This window comes from Dermochelys coriacea, chromosome 11 (genome assembly GCF_009764565.3).
Source record: "Dermochelys coriacea isolate rDerCor1 chromosome 11, rDerCor1.pri.v4, whole genome shotgun sequence".
Classification (NCBI taxonomy): Eukaryota; Metazoa; Chordata; order Testudines; family Dermochelyidae; genus Dermochelys; species Dermochelys coriacea.
In genome coordinates this window covers 2704839-2730373 of record NC_050078.2, presented here as the reverse complement: position 1 = coordinate 2730373, position 25535 = coordinate 2704839, and the positions used below count along the sequence as shown (strand labels likewise).

Sequence of the window (25535 nt, the reverse complement as noted above, 5' to 3'; positions counted from 1 at the left end):
AGTTCAGATCACACTGCACTTCTGACCTGTGCTAAGCAAACACACAGCTGCGTTATGCACTTGCTGCAGTTTTTGAATAGTCTTCAGTTCTGGCCCCATGTAATCCAGTCTTTGGGTTGCAAAGGCTAACTCAGCCTTCCAGTCAAACACAAATGGGGACAGAAGTGCTACTGACAAACCAGGCATCTGCAAACATTTAGAGTTCCAACAGCCCCCCTGGGTTGCTAACGTGTTACACAAATACTGGGCAGACTGCTCAACTCCCCTTCATGCACACAAACATTGAGGGGAGCAGGAACTGTTCAGCAACACCCCATGGTCAGGACTGCAGCCACCCCCGCACCTTGTGCCCTGTTGTCTTGGGCCCCTCAACTATGCAGGGAGCGCCCTGCAGCCCCGCTGTCAGTGCTGCCCTAACTCCAACACTGTCCTGTCCTGCCCTTCGTTTCCAGCAACTGCATAGGTGCTGGAACTAGGGGTGCTGCTGTGCCCCCTGGCTTGAAGTGGTTTCCATGATATGCAGGGTTTACAGTTTGATTCAGTGGCGCTCAGCACCCCCATCATGCAAATTGTTCCAGCACTATTGAGAAGATGCAAAAATAAAACATTTTAAAAATTAAAAACAATATTTTATATAGATTTTTATTTTTATCATCCACATTAGAAAAAAATAAAAATCTAATTTTGCCAACCCTACTTCTTTTCAGGTTTGAAATACCTAGACAACTGGGAGTCAACTTAACCCTTCATCCTTCCTGTATAGACAAATAGAGTTCAATGCAGTTTACTGTGATAGGGAAGGAGATCATTTGTTATAAGTCCTTGAACTGAGCACCCTGTTTACTTTGTGTTGACATTAGATATCATGGTACTCCTTGTAAGAGATGGGGTTGGCCTAGATATCAGGGGGCAAATTTCCGCACCCTCCAGTGTAATTCCTTGTGAGGCACAGTGATGGATTTGCTTCATTTCAGCTGTGCTATTAACACGTAGATTCCTAGTGCTTTTGGAACTGTGAGATGAAAAACCCCTATGGCAATAATGTAAAATGGATTTAAATGTTACCCTCTGGTGTCGTCATAATGAGGACCTGCCACCTCACCTGTGATTCAGGCATGACATGCATTCAGACCCTGAATTTAGGAGCCTATTCATGCAGTAGTGCCGACTGGTTTTTGAAGCAGCCACATCCAGTCTCTTCAGCTGGAATCAATGTTGCTACAATACAGACCCCTTTTGAGGTTGGTGGGAGGAGACAGGGCAGAGATGCAAAAAATAAGATGGTTTCACTTTTATTATCTATCCCAATTTGTTAAGATTCATTGATGTAACGGTTGCAAAATCCTTTTCTGGAGTTGGGAAATACAGAAATTTTTCCATGAATTACATATTTTTGTTAAGCTGTAGGCCAAGCCCTCTTTTTTTAGCAATTTTAAAATAAATTGTAGCAGATTTTTTCACCTTTTTGATTGAGTCCTGTGTCCTCAGTTAGCTTTGGGCAGAAAATTGTGTAAATGTTGTCATAGGGTGCAGAACTTTGTGTAAATGACAGTTTTACTTTGCAAATGGTTCACAAATTCATTATGATGCTTTTCAGATCAGTGATCCAGAGAGAGCTCATGGTGTTACTAGGGACTTGCTCTGCTGCATACCAAACTTTAGTAGCTTTGACAAGCTTTAATTAAGGTTTGTCCCAGCCCCTGTTGCACTAGAACATTGGATTCTTGCTGGTTGTAAACATTCCTTCACATGGAACTTTTAATGTACTATGTCAGGTTTGTTGTAGAAACCAAAGCAGTACAGTTTCAATAGAAAAAGCACACTACATGAATTTTAAACAGCGAAGTGTCTCAGTGAACTAAATTTTTTTTGTTTTCTTTCCATCAGGAGGCACGAGAACAAAAAGAAGATGATGACCTTAAACGAGCTACTGAATTAAGTCTCCAAGGTGAAATTTATTTAACCGCTTCCATAACGCTGCTTTTTAGGGGAAATATGTCTGTGTGTGATTGCAACTGTGAGCATCTGAAAGGCAGCTGGGATTTCATGCCTTCTTTTTGTTTGATTGTAGTTGGCTCTGTTCTGTTCAGTTTTATTTCATTCAGTTATGGAAGTAAATGCCAGTGAAAATTCTTAACATGAAAACTGCAGTAGTTTATCATTCCTTAATTCAGTTTTTAAAAAATACTGTGTACACAGATATTTGGATCTTGAAACTCTTTGTTCCCGAAAAGCCAGCTGTCTATGGCCGAGAGACACCTGCAGTCTCACCTCTGCAGAATACCCTCTTGGCTGAATCAGTTCCCAAAGCCCTAGCTTATCATAGTTCTGTAGTTTTGGATTAACATTTTAATACACTTAAATGTAACAGATTTGCTCAGGATAATGGATAAAATGCTTTATATCTAATAAAAGAACAGAGATAGATAATCCACAGCAAGGTATAGCGCTGGAGAACACCCAAAGTGAGCAGGTACACTGCCTGTGCATTTTAAACTGAGGTCGCACATTAAGCCCCATGCTCAGTTTAGCAGTCTTGTAGGGCTAACATACAAGTAGGGCAGAACAAAGCCAAAAAAACCCCACACCAGAAGAGGGGCAGTTGTGGTGATGAAATACAGGAGTATTACTTAAAATTCATATTTAATCTTACGCAGGCTCCTTAAATAGTCCTCCCTTGCTTATTATTGAAGAGGTGTGGGGTCTGCTCTTTAACAGGAATAAAACAATATTATAAACAGAACGGTGTAAAAGTATAATTCACAACTGTGACGCATCACATTATGAAGATTCAGCCAGTTACTACTGTGTACTCTTAACCAGTGTCCTGCATTCTTGGGCTCTCTTTGCAGCCCACAGCCTTACTCTTTTATCAGATATTGGGGGTGATGCTTTGACAAAGCAAGTTCCTTCTCCAGCAGTGGTTGAGTGCATTCCCCATGCAGCACTTCCGGTCCTTGGTAGGCTGGTAGGGTCCCGCACTGGAAATTTAAAATCCTCTTGATTTGCAATCACTTAATTTTGTTTGACATCCTGAATGCCTCTCAGCATGCTGTCATGTCATTCATAATTGTGACAGCAGGTACTTGCTAATAGGGATGCTAATACGTTTCTCACATGTAGCCAGCAGTTCTTTTTTTTTTTTTAACATGGTCCAGCATTGGTGCTATAACAGTGTAGTAATCCCAGCATTATCAGTGCATTGGGACTAAGGATTCTCTGTGACTGCGTCCCCATGCGTGACTCACTTGGACAGCCTGCATTTCCCTGGGATAATATAGCTTACAAAGCTCAGAACAAAGAGCATGAGATCTGGCAGTAAAGCATTTTCACCTAAGAGGGTTGAACTGCGGAACACACCTGAGGAGATTAGACTAATTCAGTGTCTGATGACTTTACAGGGCAAATTGCATGAATCTTCCTTTTGGCAAAGTATTTCCATCCTAACTGGCATGATGACAGTTTTAAAAAAACAGGAAGAGGAGAAGAGCAGAGAACTCAAGTCCAGTCAGGACTCACCATGCAAATTTAAATTATCTGGGAAAAGTTTAGGTGCTTCTGTAACAAGTGCTGGGAAAAAGCTTTAGTTGGTTAGCTGCAAAGTCCCAGAAAGTTTAGAACACTGTGTAGGAGAGCCCTTCCGACTCTAACAGAAAGCCGTGTGCACTTTACTCAGCCAAGCATTCTGGAAGTTCCTGCAGGGAGCAGCCCTTCTCACCGTGTATAAACAATGAAAAGATGGATGCTGCCAGCAGTAGGTTTAGATGCCAGTTTTAATTGATAAATGTAGTTTGTGAATAGAATTTTTAGTTGAAATATAGAGAAATGCTTCTCATCATGGAAACTTCCCAATCACCAAGTAAAATGGGTGCAGTTCATTTAATGTGGATGTTGAACATGGGCCACCAAAGCTTTTGAAAAACGCAGCTATGCAGTCAAATGAAATTTGCAAAAAAAAGTTTGCATTGACTGTTTCTGCACCCTGTAATGTGGCCCTGCTGTAAAAGAGGGTGAAAGGTGTGTGTGCTGCTGCTGCTGCTACTTTTATAGTTAAGGGTCTGTTCCTTGCTTCAGAGTCACGGCATAAGTTACCACATTTTTTTGGATGGGTAGAGAGGGGATGTGAGGGTTTTTTTTGTAAATTTTCCAATATCCCTTGCTTTCTTCAGAAGGGAGAGCCTTTAGCTTTAGTATTTCCTTGGTGTTTGTTTATGAAGATTCATTATGAAGAAAAATATAACCCAACCGTCTGTAACGTCTGTGGTCTGCTTTCCAGTATATGCCAAAAATTCTGATATGGCATCATTGTGTCTTTGTGCCATTTAGAATTTAACAGCTCCTTTCTGGACAGTGTTGGCTCTGATGAGGACTCTGGGACTGAGGATGTTCTCGACATGGAGTACTCAGAAACTGAAGCTGAAGAGCTGAAAAGGAATGCTGAGGTGATGATTCATTGTTTCAAGTGCTGAATGGGGAACTAATGGCTCTTCACATGTTCAGCCCTAGATATTTTGGAGCAAGTGCATCTGTTCAGTCTTAGAGGACCTTGTTAAGTAGCAGCCTTCCCATTAGTACACCTCTACCCAGATATAACGCTGTCCTCGGGAGCCAAAAAATCTTACCGCGCTATAGGTGAAACCGTGTTATATCAAACTTGCTTTGATCCACCGGAGCGCTGCTTTACTGCGTTGTATCCGAATTCATGTTATATCGGGTTGCGTTATATCAGGGTAGAGGTATATTGGGAAACAATGTATAGTTCAGTAATCTCCCTCTGTAAGAGCGTGTCCTACAGTTAGAAGAGCTGCCAAGACCCTTTGGTTGCTATGAGGAATCTTATGGGTGGGACGGGGAACAGGGAAACAGAGTAACTTGACTACTGGAAGCATTCTGCTGTGTGAAACAAGTAAAAATACAGGCTGCTTAATTATCAAAAAGGGAGAAACACATTTCAGATAGTGTAGTGGTTTGTGAAAGTGCTAGTAACTGCTGTGGGTTTCTAGCTCCTGGACCATTAAAGATCAGACAAGTTGTGGAGGAGGCCTTGTGAGCCCTGAGTGGAATATAGCAACAACTCCTGCTGTCTGCCTATGCTGTCTGACTCACTGAGGGTCACTCGTCTGTCTTGCTTGTAAGGAGAGTGTTGTATGGCCATCTAGAAAGGAAAAAATTAATGTTTTTTATAGGGAATTCCTTTAGGGAAGTTTTACTTCCCTTCCAATTGCTGTACCTTCATCAGAGAACTGTATTTTCACACCGCTGTTGAACCCCAGTCTATCAGACCAAGGAGGACCAGGAAATCTCTTTAAAGCCAGTCAGCATTACCTGTTCTTAATTGTCACAGCTGAGTTAATGAGAAGAGCTTCATCCCAAATAAGAGGAGAGGGACATTTTCTCCTTAACACTCGAAGAGCAGGGGAAAAGAGAATCTCTAGGCTACCAATCCAGTCTTTCCCTATTGATTTACCTAATTTATCAAATGGTTTGTTTTAATACTGCGGAAATCAATATAGTTCTCTTTTTTGATTTTTCTTTTAACTTCTCTCTCTGGGCTTATTGATATCAATGGAAAGTGGTCATTCAGGAAATAGCTTGTCTAGACAAATGGCAGTGCTAAGCAAAATGGAGAGTTTGTATCATCTTACTGGTTTGGAATCAAAACAATGACTACTTTGTTGCTGTTCTATTGGCAGATTGGTGAATGGGGAAACAAAAACAAACAAAATCACATGGCATTTTCCAATTTTAAAGGGACACTTTTTCCTCCTGGCCTGATCCAGTGTGGCAGTTCTTATGTTCCTTGATCACATTTCTCAAACAGTTGAACTTTGTGTACAGAGTACCCAAAACCATATTCTAACGTGCTGTAAGGCCTTTTGTTCTGAGCTAAGTGGAATTAAGAGCATATTTAAAAGCAAATGATTGGATTGTATTTTCCAGATAGGAGAGCTCCCTCATTCCTATCGTCTCGTCAGCATTGTCAGCCATATTGGAAGCACATCCTCTTCAGGTAGGGAATATGATACCTTTGGTATCTCCATCTCTCTGTTCATGTGGAGATTAAATAAATGTAATTGAAAATGATTGTAATATTCTTTGAAGATGCAAAAAAGCTTTAAGATCTGTTTTCACAGTTAACATTAATTAGTCAAAAATATCCATTTAGTCTATAAGTGGTTTGTACAACATGATGGCATTTCAATATTTAAATGTCAGCTAACTGCAACAGGGTATCTAGTAACAACTTACTGATTTGGTTTGAACTATAGCATGAAAATAAATATGGTTTCTCTTTTTATTTTTTTAGGCCATTATATTAGTGATGTCTATGATATCAAGAAACAGTCCTGGTTCACCTACAATGACCTAGAAGTGTCTAGAATTCTAGAGGCCTCTGTTCAGTGCGATAGAGACCGAAGTGGCTATATCTTCTTTTACATGCACAAGTAAGAGAATCTCAACAGTTTGGGCCAGTAATAATCATTTCCCAGTCATGAAGTTCTGTGCTTCTCTCCCTACCATCCTCTTCAGTGGAGTTGTCAAATCTAATATTTGTCAGTGTGTCTTAATTTTGATTTACTGCTGCATGTGATTTTGACTAGCACTAAAGCATCCTCTGAAAGTTCAGTAGCGCAGAATTATCCCTTGCTAATACGTAATGGTTTAGACATACCTTGCAATTCCTTCTAACCCTATGATTCTGTGGTTCTAATTGTCATAATGAAATGATAGCTAGGTATTAAAGGCATGTTTAAAGAGGATTTCAGTATCTCAGCTAAGTATTAGCCGTTAGTGTATGTTTTCCTCTGACATATAGTCATATATTTGTAAATTCCCATTTCCTCCCTAGCCCTTTTACTAACATTAATTTATTCTATTTTTGCTGCCCTCTTCCCTGCAAGGCTTAACACGCTCTTAGATTTGCTATAATTTGTTGCAAAATCTTACTGCAGCTTCCAACTGGTTCTGAATGACTTCAGAATTTCAGGAACCCTGCTTAGAGATCTTTGGTGACAAGGTGTAATTCTTTAGGCTTAACTAGTAGGATCTATAATTCTGAAATTTCCAAGGCTTAAATTAAACCACTCGTTTCCTGTGTGTCATTCTCCCTTCCCATAGGACTGTCTTCATCTTGTGCTGCAGCTCTGCGCTCACTGATTTCATAATGTCCCTTCTCATGTTTTCTAGGGAAATCTTCGATGAGTTACTAGAAACAGAAAAGAACACACAGCCGCTTAGCATGGAAGTGGGGCGGTCTGTTCGTCAGCCTCTGTGAAGAGCAAATCCCTTGTTTCTCCTGAGCATGGAGAATTCTGAACTTGTGCAAGACACGCAGGAGTAGCAAACAGCTCAGGGCCAAAACAAGAGGCAAAAAGTAAGGCACATGGGATGCTTAACTTGCAGAACCACGCATGGAAACCTTGGGCCTGAACCATACTTGTAAACCTTTGACATCTCAAAGCACTCCTCCTGTGGTGAGATTTTTATTGTTCCAGAAATATTTTTGTCAGCATGGAGCCTTAAAGAGTTGCATCAAGCCACAAGACCACAGCTGCTCATAAACTGATGAAACAATAGTGCAAAAAGAGGCTTGACTTTAAAGTCCATTAACAGTGATATGTGAATGGGGAAGATTTACATATCACGTGGCATTCTACTTTTCCCCTTAGAGCAATTAAAGCAATACAGCCTGCAACCTGGCATGTATCGTGTCAGTAATATTCACTGGAAACCTAGATCACCAAGTACGCTATTGCCAGTCTGTCCTGCTAACAGGTGTGCTGACATCATTCAAGTTGACGCGTTTTGACATTCATGAGGTTGTAAATGCTCTGCCATTTACATGCAGTTCCAGGAAACAAACTATTGGTGCTGTGGAATTTATTGCATACCTACTCACACTGTGTCATCTTATACAGTTCATTGTTGTCTTTGTTTAGAAATGAGATTATATTTTTTTCATTTAAAAAGTTTATTCTTTCTAACTGCATTTTCTTCACAGTGTCATTGCATATTGCAGTTTACATCTTTCTGTCAGTATATCTATTTCTCACTGACTTTATATCACATTGGGCTGCCTTGTTTTGACTCTGATAGAAGCAGCTAGTGGGATGGAAGGTAAGCTTTGGCCTATTGGCAGATTCTCTTCCAGGGAAGCAGCGCCAGTGCTGAGCAGTAAAAGGAAGTGAACTAACAACTCTTCTTTTGGAAAAAGAGCATTCTGGCATTAACTCTTCAGGGTCTGCAGGCATAAATATTTGTCTCTGTCATACTCAAGTGGAAAGTCTGAAAAATTCTTTTAGCTGTTGGACCAATCCATAATTTCACATTGTCTTTACAAATCCCAGGAATCACCCTGAGACATAGATGTTTTTATTCTAGCTGCCTGTTGGTTTTTTAGGACTATGGGCTGCTCAGCTGGAATAAACTAAATCAGTTCAGAAGCTTTTGAAAACCCATATTGAGTGTTAACATAAGATATTACAGGGCAGGACTGTTACATTTTATTGTCCTAATTGTACCTGGTAATGTGACGCTCATTTTATAGCTGACTTTGGCAAAAGTATCCAGTGATTTAATTTTTATTTGAACCTTCAAATGGTCTTTTATTTAATATGGGCAAGTATTTCCTTAATTGGTATTTACTTTTATTGCAAAGAAATTGTTGCTAATCATTGGAGCAGTTACTCTTCTGCCCCTAATTTGGATTTTGTGATTTGAATAATTGGTTACAGAGAGTGCAAAGATATTTGTATTTAAACTACCATTAGAAGTTTCTCAGGAATAATCCTTCCAGAGCTAAGTAGACAAACCATTGCTGTAGAGGACAGCAGGCAAAATAATTCCTCCACAGATCTTGTAGAGTTAAGGCTGATCTTCTGTACCAAGCGAATCTAAATGAGTTTTGTTACAGCTTGGATAATATCTTATTGGTTGTGTTGATCTCATAGTAAATGGCCTAAGCATTAAACTTCTGTCACAAACAGAACAAAGCTTTTACCTCATAAGGTGTAGCACCAGGAGTATGAGACATGTTAATTTATTATAAATCATTATGATTTTGTATTGTCAACAGTGAATATGTTAGTGGAATGTGTGTGTGTGGGGAGGGGGGGAGTTAATGTAGGAATTTTCTTTTACTGAAAAGGGCACATACCTATGAAAATGTGGCAAAGATTTCTTCCATCATAAAAGCGAAGCTACCTTCCTCATCTTAACCAGCATCACCATTTTCCCTACATGCTGAAAGCAGCACACATGGCGCTTTAAATAACAAATGTACTTCTAATAGCAGCGAGTTAGCAGCTGTTGGGGAGCAAATTATCATGTTGAGGCACAGCACTCCAAATCAGTTCATTTATAATAAAAACCAAGATTTCCCAGTTTTAGTTGTTACCCTAATTTATGTATAAAACCAGCTTTGATGTAGGTCCAGAGTTGAGAGAGCTGATGCTTGAAACCAGATTTCATGGTCCCTCTAGTGAAAACCAGGTTCTCACTTAGCATAGCTAGTAACAACTAGTGAACATTGTGTTTTTCACTTTTTTGGCATATGGCAGCTTGAGTGACCCTGTGAATCTTTTCCTGAACAGACCTGGTTGTCAGTCCAACACTGTACACACCCACATCCCCCATCTAAAGATGGATTCTTTCTCTCAGCTCCAGGGTGGCAGTGAGGAAGGAAATCTGTACCTTGTCAAGGGGTGTATGTATAAATATATGCTTTGGGGGTTTTGCACAGCATGGCTAGTTCATTCAGAATCGGGGGGAGTATGTGTTCCCAGCATTCTGAGTTATACCTAATTAACTTTCACATTCAATACTACTTGTATTTTTGCAATAACTTTGAAATTCAGTAGAGCTTAGCTCTGTGCAACCTTTACAACCATATTGGATTATATGTAGGACAGACACAAACCAAATAAAAGCCTGCACATGTAAGGGATTTTAGCATCAGATATATTGGAAAGGAAATCATTTAAATATCCAAGAAACCCTTAATACCTTTATTAAAATGGCCATGTTAATAGTGGTGAGTCCTGCTAATGAGAGGTGGTCTTTCTGGGAGATAGTGGAGTGCTGTTGGTCTGAATTATGTATCCTATTAATTAGAAAGGGTTTCTAGAGATTGCATGTTATAAAACACTCTTTGATGTTTCCTGAAATATACAGAGTTGTCAGTTTCAAAAGAACCCGAGAGCCAGTTTAGTTTGGTCTGAGTGTGCTTCAGCATATAAAAAACAAAAGAAAACACCAGTGTTTCCAAAACACCATTCTTTCTTCCACCCCATCATTGGATGTCTGCTCTAACTTGTTCTTGAGTTACTCCTTCACTGTATTTGGCTATTTTTTATGATAAATGTATAAATGTTTATGTAAATGAACTGGAATTTTTGTCCCAGATATTGCTGTGTGTGACTGAGTCCACATAGAGGACTGTTGTACTGGGATGTGCAAAAGAACAACAACAACAACAAAATGCAGGTACTAGCTTCCTAATTAAAGCTTCAGTCTATAATACAAGGATTTAATAATTGGGAGGAGAGTGTTTTGATGTATCTAACCTTGGCTGATTGCCTCCCCAGCCCTGTTTGCATCATGGTGTAAATGGCCTGATTTGGAGTGTACTCTACTTCCTTTTCTGTGTGTGCTGTATCTGATGTACTGGAGGGATTAGCAGATGCTGTTTGCACAGCAACCAATGGGAGAAGCAGTTGATTATCCAGTGTTAACTTTTTATTTAAATTCACAAAAGGTTTTAGATGCCCTTGAAGAATTTTTTGGTTTGGGACGGGGGGGGGGGGGAGAGTTGTGTGTGGCTAGAAAGAACTAACTGGGTCACTTTTTAACTGATCTAATTTAAGATTGTAATCAACTGCCAAAGAGAGAGAATAAAAAGGGGTTATGTATCCTTTGCACTCTGCTGTCAGTATTCCCCATCCCACCGGAGATCTTATGTGCCTCCTGACTACATAATTATTCTTGAAAAACTGGGGGAGGAGGGGTTCCAGGTGTGTGTGTGTTTGAGAGCAGCCAGGATGGATGCCACGTGACTGGGTTAGATTCTGCATTGAGTGACACTTGATTCTTTACACAGTTGATGTGGAGCAGCACTTTCTCTGTGTTTTAGCAGATCTGTTCCTCGGTATTCTTTACAGTTTTGCTCTTGTTTTTTCCTTTTTAAATGATGTGTAGATAGATTTTTGTGAAATTAAAACCTCTTTATTAACCCTGTGATGGGTTTGAATCTTATTTCCACAAAGATGGAGTTTTCTGTAGACTCAGATAGATGTGGATAGTTGAGCGCTTGACTCCACTCTGCTTACGTCGGGGGCCTGTACTGTACCTTTAGTGAAGAAGAAACTAGTTTGCTCTGTAGAAGAGTGCGGCTCTGTTCCATTGATTTAAAACTACTCAAGATAGTTAAGTCCCAGGCAGATTGCGAAGCGCTACAAAGGGATCTCTCAAAAGTGGGTGACTGGGCAACAAAATGGCAGATGAAATTCAATGTTGATAATAAATGCAAAGTAATAAACAGTGGAAAACATAATCCCAACTATATGTATCAAATGATGGGGGTCTAAATTAGCTGTTACCACTCAAGAGAGATCTTGGAGTCATTGTGGATAGTTCTCTGAAAACATCTACTTCAATGTGCAGCAGCCGTCAAAAAAGCAAACAACGTTGGGAATGGCTAAAGGGAAAGATAATAAGACAGAAAATATCATATTGCCTTTATATAAATCCATGGTATGCCCACTTTTGAATACGTGCAGATGTGATCACCACATCAAAAAGATATATTGGAATTGGAAAAGGTTCAGAAAAGGGCAACAAAAATGATTAGGGGTATGGAACAGCTGCTGTATGAGGAGAAAATAATAAAATGGGGACATTTCAGCTTGGAAAATGTGGGGGATATGATAGAGATCTATAAAATCATGACTGGTGTGGAGAAAGTAAATAAGGATGTTATTTACTCCTCATAACACAAGAACTAGGGGTCACCCAATGAAATGAATAGGCAGCAGGTTTAACAAACAAAAGGAAGTATTTCACACAACACAGTCAACTGTGGAACTCCTTGCCAGAGGATGTTGTGAAGGCCAAGACTATAAAAGGGTTAAAAAAAAAAATCATGGAGCATAGGTCTACCAATGGCTATTAGCCAGGATGGGCAGGGATGGTGTCCCTAGCCTCTGTTTGCCAGAAGCTGGAAATGGGTGACGGGATGGATCACTTGATGATTTCCTGTTCTGTTCGTTCCCTCTGGGGCACCTGGCACTGGCCACTGTCGGCAGACAGGATACTGGGCTAGATGGACTTTTGGTCTGACCCAGTCTGGCCACTTTTATGCTCAGTAACTTTTTATTTTATGCATTTTTTTTAGTGACCTTAAGTGCTAGTGAAAGCAGCTCTGCTATTGCTGGCTGCTGCATAGAGCAGAGCATATGTAGGCTCTTCTCTTGGCTGTCAGTTGAAATGTGCATTTATTTCAGTTATAAGCTGCTTTGGACAAGAGCGTCTAGTCTGTGCAGCTCCAAGCTCTGTCTGTGGTTAATAAGAATCCCTGCTATTCCAGTACTTACTCCCCTTACAAGCCCACGTTCGCTTCTCCCACTGCTCTAACAAGTGAGGCTTTCTGGCTAAGGGGTTTGCCTTTCGTCTTGGAGATCAGAGTTTAAATCCAAAATGAAGTCACAAGGGAAACTTTGTCACATCTCAATACTGAGTGGGAGGGAATTGTATTAATAAAAAAACATGCCAAGTGTGATATAGTTGGCAACATCTGCTGTAGCAAATAGGTCCTGCATCCCTAGGCCAGTGGCTCTCAACCTTTCTAGACGACTGTCCCCCTTTAGGAGTCTGATTTGTCTTGTGTATCCCCAAATTTCACCTCACTTAAAAACTACTTACGAAATCAGACATAAAAATACAAAAGTGTCACAGCCACACTATTACTGACAATTTGCTTACTTGCTCTTTCTGTCCATATTAAATTTTAGTTTGTACTGACTTTGCTAGTGTTTTTTATGTAGCCTGTTGTAAAACTAGTCAAATACCTAGTTAAGCTGATGTACCTGAGAGACTTCTGCATAGTCCCCAGTCTCAGTGGATGAGAACCACTGCCCTGGAAGATGTAACATCAGTTAGAGTTAATGTAGAGACTGACCTACCTGTCACCTTTTTCTCCCACAAAGTGTATCCTGCCTTAGACTGGGGCAGACTTTCTATGTGTTTGTACAGCCCCTAGCACAATGGGGCTCTGATCCTGATCGGGGCCTGCAGGTGCCATGGTAATACAAATACGACAAACATGGTCAAGGTCATTAAAGTTTGCGCTGTGCTTCAGTAAAGTGTGTGGCATATGGATTTTTAAAATGTCACTCCCTGCCGTGGCTGGAACCTTTACCTTCAGCACCACAAGTATTTGCATAATACTTTTCATGAAGGCTTAACAGCTAATGGAGGCTGCAGTAGTGGGCTGTATACTTTATCTTTAGGAGTGAGGTACCAGTACATGTGAAAATGTAAACCGTTTGCTTTGCAAAGATCTGACATCTAGAAAGACTGAAGATCATTCTAATACCACTGAGCAACACATTACTTGGAACCTCAAACTACTGACTAAGGAATATAAGTATCCCTGCTTTACAGATGGGAAAACTGAGGCAGAAATGTGCTGTGACATCCCCACAGCTGTACAGCAGGTCAATGGTGGTGCTGGGATTACAGGTCAGAGGTTTCTGATTCCCACCTCTATTGTTTCTCCCTTGTGTGCTGCCTCTTAACAATCCTGGCTGGAGGTTGGAGAACAGACAAAATAAGCTGGGGTGAAGGAGCTGTGCTACTTGAGAGCCTGGTCACTGCTCACCAGTCCTTCCCACAGCCACACCATTTAAGGCAATATCCCAGCACACAAATTATAGCTGTCAAACCGACCCAACCAGTCGGGTAGCTTGGAAAGTAAAAATTTTAGCCTAGTGGGAGATCAGTGTTTTCCCTGCCCAAAAAATCACAATGGGGAGGAATGATTAGCAGTCACCGAAGCAGGGGCAAGTGCACAGCCCTGTACTCTGAATTAGCTTTAATTTTACTTTCTTAATAATAAAAATACTAAAACACATCTCAGGCCAAATCTCACTGCAGCTCTGCTTAGAAGAGGCCATTTTCCTTCTTGAGCTTCTGTTGCTTCCACAGGGGCAGTGCAGCAAAGGTGTTCTGGGGCATGCCAAAGACCACTTTGAAATCACCACTGGACAGGTGCTCCTGAGGGAGGCAGAGGGGCTCGGATGAGTTGGTGGTGGTGACAACTGCAGCCCTGCGGACAGGGCCGTCCTGAAGAGCTACAACCTCCCAGCCCTCTGGCTTTTGCTGGGTAGCAGGAATTGAGACAGAAGTCGGACCTGGGGCTTTGAGATAATGCCCTAGGCTACCATCAGTCTCCAGGCTGGTATCCAGCCACCAGCAGAGGGCTCTGGATCTGACATGCAGATGGCAAGAGCTGAGGGAGGCATGAGCCATTGGAGGACGACCTGGGCCACCAGTGAAGCAGCTGATTATCCTAGACCTTTGCAAATCTCCACAGGGCCTGGAACACAAGGCCATCAGCTGGAGTTATTCCCTTTCCATTTAGGCAGAAGGCCCAGGCCCTAGCCCTAGCCCTGCACGCTGGTGTCTCAAAACGGAGCAGAGCTGCTTGCTCTTGGCCCTCCTACCCTGCACGTCCCAGCTCCCAGACACTCCAATGACTGCAGCCCCTCAGCACTGGAGAAAACATCAGGCCCAGGCCCGGGTCGCTACTTTCAGGATACTGCCCCTGCTAGGGGCATTCAGAACTGCTCAGGCTCCCTCCTCCACTCCGCACATGGCTCTGCGGGCTGCCTTTCAGCAGGCGTTGCACCTGAACCTCCCTGTGCCAGGGGAAGCCCGCAGGAGGCTGGCTTGGAGCTGGTGGCACAAGGTGGATTGTTTCCTTCTGTTAAAACTCCCACTGAGGATGCTCCCTAAAGATGCTTCACACTCGGGTAGATCTACTGGGCCAGCTCATGCTCCTCTGCAACCAGCAGGGGGAAACCCGCCCCCCACCCCCCGCAAAAGAAACTAAATCCCCTGCAGCAACCCACCCTCTGCATCTCCAAACTGCTCTATGCGGGGCTGGTAGGTGCTTGGGTGCGCCCCCTGGAAGCCCATTTCTACACCGCGGCTCTAGGTGCTTAGACAATATTTAATGCACACAACAAAATTTACCCCATTGCGCTGCTCACCCTCGAGCAAGACTGGCCCCAAATAATTAACACAGCCCCTTAGCTAAGCACCCTCCCTCCTCCAGACTGAACTAGGAGCTGGGGGGTGACCCTGGGCCCCTGGAACATCATCACTCTTGAACTCGCACGCTGGGTATTACACTGGGGAGTAAGGAGTTTATCTCCATTAACCACGGAGCTGGCCCTGCGACGGGGCTCAGATCTGTGCTTAGCTGGCTGGCTAAGGAGCTGCTCTTTGCTCCCTCGGGGCCCAAGGAAATTCTTCTGTCCCTGGGGCAGGCTCGGACCCTAAAAGCCCACCTGCACTGCAGGGCAGGGACAGCTGCAGCTTTTACAGTGGGCCATGCCCTGATTTCAATGCCAGCCGCTCTGGCCTTGTGGCAAATATCCTCCCTACAGATGAGTGGCTCAGCTCAATTTTTGAGCACTGTCTGCAGGACGTAGGGAAACCAGATCACAGTTTCCTTTGCCACCCATGCTCTTATTTACACTTACACACACACACACACACACACACACACACCCTTTCTCACCTCCTTCCTGCTAGGGTCCACTCCTGGGGGCAGCTCATCTAAGGACTTGTTCACCAGCGACTCTAGGGGGAAGGTCTGGAAGGTCACTGAGTTGAAGGTGGTGTTGGCAGTGAAAACCTCTCGGCTTGTGATTTCCTGGAGAAGGGGGCGGAGAGTCAAATGGAGCCATCAACAGCCTGCTCTATGAAGCCCCCACCCTCCTACATGTACCTCCCCTTCCCTGTGCTGTGTGCCAACCTTCGCCAAAGTACCCACTGCATCTCCTTGCTACTATCCTGACCCTTTGTCCTCCCAGGGACTCTGACCTCTAGTCTGACCTGCACATCTCAGGCCCTGGAACCCCGCACCCAGATGCAGGGGGATTTCTGCCTGGGGTTGTCCCTAAATCTGACTGCAAGCTCGGTGGGGTGGGGTATGCCATGGCTGTGCCTCCGTCTCAGCCCGGGGACAGCTGTGCTGCCAGGTGTGAGCAAACCCGAAATCACTCCGATTCCTGACTGAGCCAGGTCCTGGCTGGTGTGGGAGGGGGAAGCCTGGGAGCTTTTGCATCCCTCAATAGCCACGACCAGCGGGTGTGCGTAGCATCGCTCGCAGCTCAGCACCAATGGCCATTTCCTCGCACTGTCCTGCAGTCAGGCTGCCTTTCCCCAAGATACTCACAGTCGTCAGCTGGCTGAACTTGCTGTCCTCTCCCAGCTCGGCTTTCAGCTCCTCGTAGGATTTCCTGTCCTGCAGGAGAGAAGCCAGATCTCAGCTGGCAGGGGCCAGAGGCAGGCATGCGGGGAGAGCAGAGCTGGCTGGCTTTGGAACGGCTGCGTCTGGGTTACTGAAGTCAAGCTGGGCAGGCGCTGGGACAGAACCGGTCTGGTTGCTGCAAATCTCTCCCCCTGCCATGGGCCAGGCTGGGCCTCGGTCCCATTGCCTGGCCCCATCTCCGTACAGCCCTGGGCCTTCCCCTCCCCAGCAGTTCTGAGTATATCTCACCAGAGGGGGATCTGGGGGTATCGTCGGGACTCAGGGAGAGGTGCAGGAGCCCTGCCAAAGGGGCACGGCCCACCCTGGGGACCAGTTGGGTAGCGATGTTTGCTGCAGACACGGGGGGAGTGTCTGGGAGTCACTGGCCCCAGTCCTTAGGCTGGAGGTCAGGGATTGTGCTGGGGGTCGTTAAGCGACGGGCACCAGGGGCTGGCTGTCTTGGGTAGTTGGCAATGGGAGACAGCCTTTTGTGGGGCAGCCAGCTGGTTCCTGGGGAATGGGTGTCTGCGCCCCAGAACTTCTGCCACACACCTGCCCCACTCACTGGGGTCTCGCTAGAGGCCCCAGACTGGTCTGCCCAAGATCTCCCTGGGCAGAGGCTAGTTGTGTGGGAGCCTCCCCCCGGCCTGTGGATTAAGAGGGCATCAGGGCTACCCAGTTAGTCTCTTGATGCCCGGGTTGTTAAATCTGAAGGATGATGTAGCCTTTATGCCCTGCGATTCCCTGCCTGTGCCCACGTCTCCTGCCAGTGGCAAAGGAAACGGGGAACCCCTGCAGAGCTACTCACGCTCCACTTCAGGGGGTCCCAGGCCAGGAACCAGCCTGTGAAAGTTGGGGGCTCGTAGCCTTGTTTCACCACGATGATGGGCGTGTCGGGGTCGCGCCCGCTGGGGTGAGTTCTCAGGTACTCCTGCGCCATCACGGCAGCCGCTGCCTTCTCTGTCTCGTTGGCGTGCTCCCCAATCCAGAAGAACACCTGTGCGAGAAACAGCCCCTCCGTGACAGTGCCAGAAGGCCCCAGGCCAGCGGCTTCCCACACCGGCCCCTCGCCATCCGCTAACGTGGGAAAGCCCCAACTAGCCCATTCCTGGGCCGGTGGTGGGCCGCATTCCCTGGCGCATGGTCTCTTCCAGGAGAGGATGGATGGACCTGGGGCTGAAAGCAGGGGGCCAGCAGCCAGGAATTCTGGCTCTGGGTTGCCAATGTGGCCTGGAGGAAGACGCGAGGGGTTGGTAGATTCCCAGTTCTAACCCTGGCTTGCCAGCGACTTGCTGCATGGTTGTGGGGGAGAGATGTCTCTCGGCTTCCTCGTCTGTGCTAGGGGGACTATAATACAGACTCCCTGGGGGAGACAGTGGGGCTGAAGGCTCCCCACATCGCCTTGTAAGACCCCTGGCCCTGACTCAGGCCCCGTCCCGGCCCCACCCTACCTGGTCCCAGGTGTCCAGCAGGAAGACGTCGTCATCCTCCAGGTCATCCTGGTTAAAATCGGTGATCTCCGTGGCAATGAACGTGCCGGTCTGATTGGAGCATTCGAAGAGGCGGGGCGTTATCGACAAGGTCTCCTCCTGCAGTCTGTGAACAAGGGGGGAAGGAGGGTCAGAACTAGAGAACCCAGCCTGGCCCTTGGCTCCAGCTCAACATCCAGCTGCTTGACCCCTGGAGGCCAACTGGCGCAGGGGCTGCCCACCTGGAGAACTACCCTGAGCCAACATGCAACAGCGGCTAAGGGGCTTTCTCAGATGGAGGAATATTTGGCTCTGGCCATGATCCTATTTCCTCTGGCTCAAGGTTCCCCCCACACTTGGACTTTGGCCTTGGTGGGCAACAGCCTCGTGTTGCCCCCCAGCGACGTCATGCCAGGCTGCTGTGTGTCATCCCAACGTCCAGCACACCTCGGAGCGGTGCTGGCGGCCAGGCCCTTAGCCCCCGGGGCCTGGGCTGGGACGTTCCGGTGGGACCAGAGACCCCCCCGGCACGTTGCAGAGAGGGGGCAACTCGTGTTCTTGAGATGACACCACCCTAACCTAGAAGGTAGCGCGATGGCCGGCCTGCAGCCAAACCCACTGCTCCCCTCCGGTTCACGGTGCTCTCGGGGGGCGGAGGCGGTGACCAACCCGGCCTGCTTCAATGAGGTCAATAACTCGCGCTTCCTGCTCCTGAAGCTGTGCTGCCTAGAGGCTAGAGCACCTTCCTGGGATTTACGCCTGGCTCAGCCATGGGGTGACCGTGGGCAAGCTGCTTCAGTGACTCGGTTTCCCCATCTGTAACCTGGGAGTGATGACACTGATACTGACCTCCGTGGTGAAGCGCGTTGGGACCTGCTGCTGGGAAGAGCTAGACACCAGCTAGGGGCCATTCTCATGGTTCTCCTCAAGTTTATTATAATACAGTGTCTCGAACCCCAACCCTAATACAGCTCAACCGCCTCCCCAGAGCTCTGCCTTCCACCATCCGCAATGCGACACGCACGTGGATTCCGCTGCGGGCTGGCTCCGAATGATCCGGGTCACGTCCACAGGGCAGGAAACCCCTGGCTGGGGATGGCAGAGTCACGGACAAGACCTGCCAGGGGGGATGGCCCCGCGCTTCGTGCCTGATAGGACCCAGTGGTGCGCAGCCCTTACCGCTTGCTGTTGGCGTACTGGGATTTCCCTCCCAGCGCCACCCAGAAGTTGTCCGGCTCCTGGCCCTCGGCTATTACCAGCTTCTCTGTTTTGGTGATGAGGTCGGCCACGGTCTTCGCCATCTCCCGCTCGTCCCCGCTGCAGCCCTGCGGGAAACCAGAGCACAATTGGTCAGGACCCCCCAGAGGGTCCGCGTGGCCTCCCATTGCAGCACCAAGAACCCGCCATAGGTCCAGCCCATCCTCAGCACCATCCTCCCCGCTGGCAGGGGAGCGAGACGGGATCCCGGTGGGATGGCAGGGGGGACCAGCCAGGTGTCTGGGGGACCCTATAACAAAGGTGGCTCCAGGCCTCCCCCAGGCCAGGGAGAATACTTCTCTGCCCCGAGCATCTCGCCACTGGCTCAGGTTCTCCGGCTCTAGGCCCGGCTGTGGCGCCCCCAGCCAGAGGCTCCTGAGCACCATACCCACCTTCCCGTACCAGAGGTAGCAGCAGGCCTGCGTCTTCAGCACGAAGACGTCGTTGGAGTTGAGGCAGGAGGCGCGCGGGGGCACCTCGAAGGCCTTGGTGTTGTAGTCGTTGGTGCCGTGCACGTGGAAGAGGCGGGTGGATGGCACTGGCTCCGTGCTGCCAGCCCGTGAGGTGCCGCCCTGGGGAACAGCACCGGGGGTTGCGGGGGGGGGGAAAGAAGACGTCAAACCAGCCTCCACCCTCACTCTGTGGCCCTGACGGGGGTGGGGGAATGGGGTCCGCTATAGCATGGACCTAAGGCTGGGAGCCCCTTTGCCACCCATGAATGCAGCTCATGGGCCGGTTGTAACAGCCTGGGGGAGCCCAGCCCTGCTCCAGCCTCATGGATCAGCTTGCCCATTTCATCCCAAGCCCCACCTTCCAGCCACTGCCTGACACCGGGGGTTTGCCTCGCCTCTGCCCCCCTGGCTTGTGGAGCAGCCTCAAGCAAGTGCTTTCTCCCCGTGCCTTGGTTTCCCCATTGGCAGAGAGGGGATAACGCGGCCCGCATGCCCACTTGCCTGGGGCTCTGGGTTCCGTGGCTGGCGGGGAGCTGAGCTGTCTCCTAGTGGCTGGACTATTGCAGGCAGGTGGGCAGTGCCCGGCGCAACTCCAGCACCCTCAGCAGAACCACGATTGCAGGGCCATCGATTGCTGGCCCAAGCGAGCTATCTACCCAGGGATGTCATGGGGACCATTGGCCAATCACTTGGGCCCGGGGCCTCCCTCTCGGAGCTGTTTAACTCACCACCGGTGGGCTCGTAGCAGATCTAGAGTGGCTAGTCATGTCGGCCATTGGCCAAGCAGTATATGGACCAACCTAGCCCCACTTCCTCCCCACCCCCACCCCAAGCAGCCCTGGGGTCACAGGCCAGGAGCCTGCGCTCACGGGCACAGCACGACACCTTGCCAACGGGCCCTGGGCAGACACTGATGGAGTGGCAGGCCAGGGGTGATGGCGCAGAGACCTCCCCCCGCCCCCATCCCTGGCACTCACCATGTACACCACCATCTTGCCCTTGAAGATGGCCATGAGGTGGGCAGGCTCCTTGCCCATGGGCACCCGCACCTGCACGGCCATGTTGCTGTACTGCTGGTCCAGGGTGACAGCCTGGTAGGCAGAGGCAGTGATCTCATCCTTGCTGGCATGGCGGCCCTAGGCAAGGGTGAGGGACGGAGGAGAGGGGCTCAGAGTGGGGATCAGGGCCACGCAACCCCTGGGACCCCCCCAGCCGCCAGAGCACCGGGCCCAGGGCTGGGCAGCCGGCGCTCCAACCCCAGCGCCAACACCGACCCAGCCCTGGGCGAGTCACGCAATCCCGAAAGTCCGGAGTCGGCACCTCGGAGAGTGAGGTCAGGCCTCAGTTTCCCCATCTGGGAAATAATGATGACGATAAAGCCCCGCCCCACAGCGAATTAGCAGCCTGGTTAGGATCCGAGTGGCACATGGAAGACGCAAACCAGCCCAGAGTGGCCATTGGCTAGCATTAACTGACCGTCCCTGAGGGTGCAAAGCATCGTGGGTAGAGGGAACCCCCCTGTGTTGTGACCTCACTCCCACCCCCCTGCTCTGGGATGTTGCGTAGTGACTGAAGAGCGCTCTGGGGGAAGGGCTGGCCCAGGGTGCATCAGCTCTGGCCCTGTGATTACAACACGGGAACAAGGAGATGTTACATGAGGCCAAAATGGGGCAAATTCAAAACTAAGCCGAGGTGTTTACACTCAGCGCGTGATCAGCCTGCGGAACTCTCTGCCACAGGATGGCGCTGAAGACAAGAAATGAGACTGGACACGTCTAGGGGTAACACGAACACGCGGAGGTAGCCTGGTCAGTGACGACATGATTTCTGGAAGGGAGATTAACACCCAGCATCGGTGCGAGAGCCGATCTCTACCTGTTACAGACGGGCTGGGATTTGTGGCGGGGGGCAGGGGGGAAGGTCATCCCACGCCTGCTGGCCCTGGCCCCCGCTGGAGCTGGGATCTCAGCCGGGGGGTCCGGGATGACCCTGGCCCTGAGCCCGTCGGAGACGGGAGCCCACCCCGCAGGCTGGGGCAGTGGGGGGCCCACGCACCTGCCAGATGTAGATGATGTAGTGCAGCTTGTTGTTGACGAGGTACTTGTAGAGGATGAGGTAACAGTCGCCGCCGTAGAAATGGCCCAGCCAGCGCTTGTCCACCGGCGCCAGCTCCAGGTCCTCAATGCGCCAGACCTGCCGGGGAGCTGGGAATGAGCCGGGGGCTGGCTCCTACCACCCCACACCCGCCCCCGGGCAGCACCTCACAACAGGGCCATGGGGATGTTGGGGGCATCAGGAGCTGCCAGCGCCCCCTGCTGTGGGGTTGCTGGGGGGCAGAGCCCAGAGGCTAGGGATCTGGAGGGCCAACGTCTCAGTCTCCACGTGACACCTGGTGGATGTGCCAGCCTGGGAAGGGGGCCCATGCCGCGTGGCCCTGCTCTGTGCCGGCAGCGCCAGCCAGGCCTGCTAATGACGGGCTGCGTGGTGCCCTGTCCCAGAGCTGGGCTGGGTCTGTGAGCCTCCTGCCATCGGCACTGGCTCTGCTCAGCCGCACACTGGCTGGTCTGGTCTTCAGCATGGCCCCGGAGCCTCCCACTCCTCCCCCCATGGCACCTCGCTCTGCTGACCCTGTCAACGCCCACCTGACAGCTGTGCCCCAAGCTCGGGGGTCCCACTGGTCACACGGGGGCCCCCCACACCTGCTGGATACATGGGCTCCCCCGTGTCTCCCTCTGTGCTGAACCCTCTGTGACAGCCCCAGCTCCTGAGCCTGGCTCCACAGCGCCGGCTGGGTCCCCGGTTCAATCCCTGCTGTTGGCCAGGCAGGCGGCCGGCAGCCCATTCTTTACCTCGACCTCCCCAGAGCCGTCGTCCACCATCTTCTGCTGTGCGGCCACCTCGGGCTTGGCGTGCAGGGTGGTGGCGTCGAACTTGACCTGCTCCACTTTGGCTGGGGGAGAAAGACGGGCACTGAGGCTGGGGGGGGTATCGAGGGACGCCCAGCAGCCCCCCAGAGCTGAGCCCCGCCCCCTTCCGCACCAGAATTTGGGGTGGCAGCCACAGGACCCTTCCTCGGCCCCCACTCCCTGCGCGGGAGTGAGGGGCTGGCTTGGGCCGCTCTGTCGCTCCCTGGTGCCAGGCCCTGCCCCACTAGCACCCAGGCCTCCGGCTCTTACCCACTTTGCCCCGGCTGTGGGTCTTGCCCAGGCCGCTGGTCTGGTTGCTGACGGTCCATTTCTGGAAGAGCTGCTTGAACATGGCCGACTCGGCCCCGTCATTCTCGGTCTGCACGGGGGTGCTGGGCAGGTAGTTCTTGGCTTTGATGAACCCCTGCAAGAGACAGCACCCGGTGGGTGGGCAGGGGGAGCCACAAAAGTGCTGGGAGAGCAGCACTGAGAGGGCGTCCCGTCTCCAGCCCCTCGTCCAGCCAGCGATGTCACCGCCACGCCATCGGTGCACCGGGCTATCAGAGAGGCTGGGGCACTGCAGGGAGAGTGGCGCCCAGGCCCTGATGGGGGGCAGCCTTTTAACAGCCCCCCCACAAGCACGCCTGGGTCGCCACCCAGGTGCCCACGACGGCAGGTACAAAGCAGTGTGTGTGTGTAACACCAGGCTCTGTCGCACGGCAGGTTCGACCCAGTGGGTGTGGTGCACTGTGAATGGCGCAGACTCTGGGGGCCCTGTCACCTGTGCTGGTGTGAATCAGGAGTGACTCCACTAACAAAAGGGCCATTACACTGGGTGTGACAATGGAGCAAGGAGAGGCAGGACCCAGGTGGGCAGTTCAGGGCCCCACCCACGGACACACCCCAATCCCCCAGGGCTGACGCAGCTAGGTGAGAATTGCCTGTAGGGGGCGCTGTGTCCTCTCGGGGGTTTCCCAGCCACTAATCCACAGCACAGGAGCTGTCCAGACCCCAAGGGGTTAATTTCCACAGGGGTGACAGACAGCAGGGGGCACCGTGAGGTCACACCGGGGAACATGCAGCCCCCCACCCACCCAGGGGTGCGCGGGGCGCAGGGTCTCTCTCCATCCCAGGCGCTGCGAGTCCCGCCCAGCCCCTGCCACTCACCAGGGCTCTGCTCATGGCCTGCTGCTTCTCCTCCTTGTTGGAGTTCCGGCCTTTCCAGACGTAGATGGTCAGGCCACCCTGGTCGAGAATGTAGCAGTCCTGGGGGGTCAGGGGAGAGGGATCAGGTTGGAGCCCCCCTGCACCACCAGCAACTGGTGGGCTCAGTGGGTCAGGATCCCATAGCCATGGGTCCCCTCTGCTGGCTCAGCTCCCAGCGGGTTGCCCTGGGCATGTGGGACTGCCTGACGGAGGCGTCAAATGGGCAAAGGGATGGAGACATCCTTCCTAGCCCATTGGACCCTACCCGTCCTCCTTGGCAGGGACCGCTCTGCTCAGCTACTGGCATGGTGGGAGAGTTGGAGAGACCGGCCAGCAGGGGCCAGGCACAGAAATCAGTGAGGTGATGCCAGCTGATGGGTGAGGGGGCAGCACAGGAAGCTGAACCATCCCTCCCACAGGGCCCAGGGGCTAAGGACCCACACTGTGCCCTGCTCATGAATCTGCGGTGGAGCGACCCTCATCCAGGGCACTGTCTGTCTGTGCGCCCGGCTCCTAGGAGCTCAGTGGGGAGTCAGAGGAAACCCCTCAGGAGCCTCCGGCAGGGGCCACATACCTCGTGCTGCAGCAGATCTTGGGTCAGGGGGCGGGTGGCGACCTCTTGGATCACCAGGTTCCCTTCCGCATCGGAGACACTGCGAGAAACCAGACACAACCCCAGCTCAGCCATGGCCCAGTGCACAGAGCGGGGAACGCATAGCATGGGGCTAAGAGAACACTGGCCCTTTAGACGCTGAGAACCTGGACTGGGATGCTAAACTGTATTGCACAATTCAGCCACTCAGGGACGCTATGTGCGAAATACTTTTTTAACTCTAACCTCAGCCATAGCTGGGAGAGTCTTAAAAGATCTTACGATCAAGCTACAGAAGTTCATGACATGATGTCAGGAGTAAACAGAAGACAGAAACAGAAGGAAAACAGCCACAAAGGTTGCAACCAAAAGGAACAAACAAAGCAACAAACGTGGAGAATCTCATCACCATGCCCCTGTTCTTTGCCCCAGAGACAAACCCTCACAATGGACAGAGTGGAAATAGAGATTTCGCATTGCAGACTCCACAGAGCCCTCAGTGATATGCAGGGATCTCCTTTCATTTATGCTGTGGGGAAGCCGGCAGAGCAGATCTCTAACTCCCTGGACTTCCCTGCAGATGGTCACAAAGATGATGCTGAAAGGGGTCTGGCTCTGTCTGATGCATGTTTTCTACCTCAGAGGAATGTGGATTACGAAAGAGCAGGTTTCCACCAGAGAATTCAAGAACCAGGGAAGAGCAACGTTTTATGGGAGCTGTGCGCACGTTGGCTGAAAAGGGTGACTGTGAAACAGACACAGGTCAGAAACAGGCTGGTTCCTGAGTTCACGGCTAAAAACCTTTCACAGCAGCCACAACTGGAGAGAGATTTAACCCTAGCCACAGCTCTGCAGAGAGCAAAGCCGGCTGAGCTATTGACTTTAAAACTGACTTCACCTGACACTGCTCTGACTAGCCCTGGAGGGATTCTGCTCCGTAGCTGTTCTTGCTGTCTCTGTAGGAGGAGTATTTCATGATGCAAGCATCACAGGGCTCTACAGGGCATGAAGAAGGTAAGAGGGAGAAGGGAGAACGGAAATGCATTGCAATTAACTGGAGGAACTAACTGCTGCAGGAAGCTGCTATACAGCTAGTACTTTGGGGTGTGGATTGAT

The 25535-nt window shown here is 49.6% G+C and overlaps 2 protein-coding genes across 3 annotated transcripts in view; one reads left to right on the top strand and one right to left on the bottom strand.

The window, feature by feature from the left end:
• Nucleotides 1-11235, top strand: part of USP37 (ubiquitin specific peptidase 37) — a 52998-nt gene extending 41763 nt beyond the window's left edge. The window contains exons 20-24 of the mRNA XM_038421226.2: nucleotides 1888-1948; nucleotides 4327-4442; nucleotides 5941-6010; nucleotides 6308-6446; nucleotides 7189-11235. Coding sequence (XP_038277154.1) covers nucleotides 1888-1948; nucleotides 4327-4442; nucleotides 5941-6010; nucleotides 6308-6446; nucleotides 7189-7276 — 474 coding nt within the window. The 3' untranslated portion in view covers nucleotides 7277-11235. The remainder of the gene's footprint in view (nucleotides 1-1887; nucleotides 1949-4326; nucleotides 4443-5940; nucleotides 6011-6307; nucleotides 6447-7188) is intronic.
• A 2841-nt stretch (nucleotides 11236-14076) lies between these two features.
• The window catches only part of VIL1 (villin 1), a 36447-nt gene continuing 24988 nt past the window's right edge, over nucleotides 14077-25535 (bottom strand). For both annotated transcript variants that reach the window (XM_038421688.2, XM_043504816.1), the window contains exons 8-20: nucleotides 24402-24480; nucleotides 23789-23887; nucleotides 22892-23045; nucleotides 22565-22665; nucleotides 21771-21908; nucleotides 20693-20851; nucleotides 19656-19835; nucleotides 19186-19331; nucleotides 17989-18133; nucleotides 17346-17534; nucleotides 16463-16531; nucleotides 15803-15937; nucleotides 14077-14271 (exon numbers count right to left, since the gene is read on the bottom strand). In XM_038421688.2, coding sequence (XP_038277616.1) covers nucleotides 14158-14271; nucleotides 15803-15937; nucleotides 16463-16531; nucleotides 17346-17534; nucleotides 17989-18133; nucleotides 19186-19331; nucleotides 19656-19835; nucleotides 20693-20851; nucleotides 21771-21908; nucleotides 22565-22665; nucleotides 22892-23045; nucleotides 23789-23887; nucleotides 24402-24480 — 1708 coding nt within the window. In that variant the 3' untranslated portion in view covers nucleotides 14077-14157. The remainder of the gene's footprint in view (nucleotides 14272-15802; nucleotides 15938-16462; nucleotides 16532-17345; nucleotides 17535-17988; nucleotides 18134-19185; nucleotides 19332-19655; nucleotides 19836-20692; nucleotides 20852-21770; nucleotides 21909-22564; nucleotides 22666-22891; nucleotides 23046-23788; nucleotides 23888-24401; nucleotides 24481-25535) is intronic.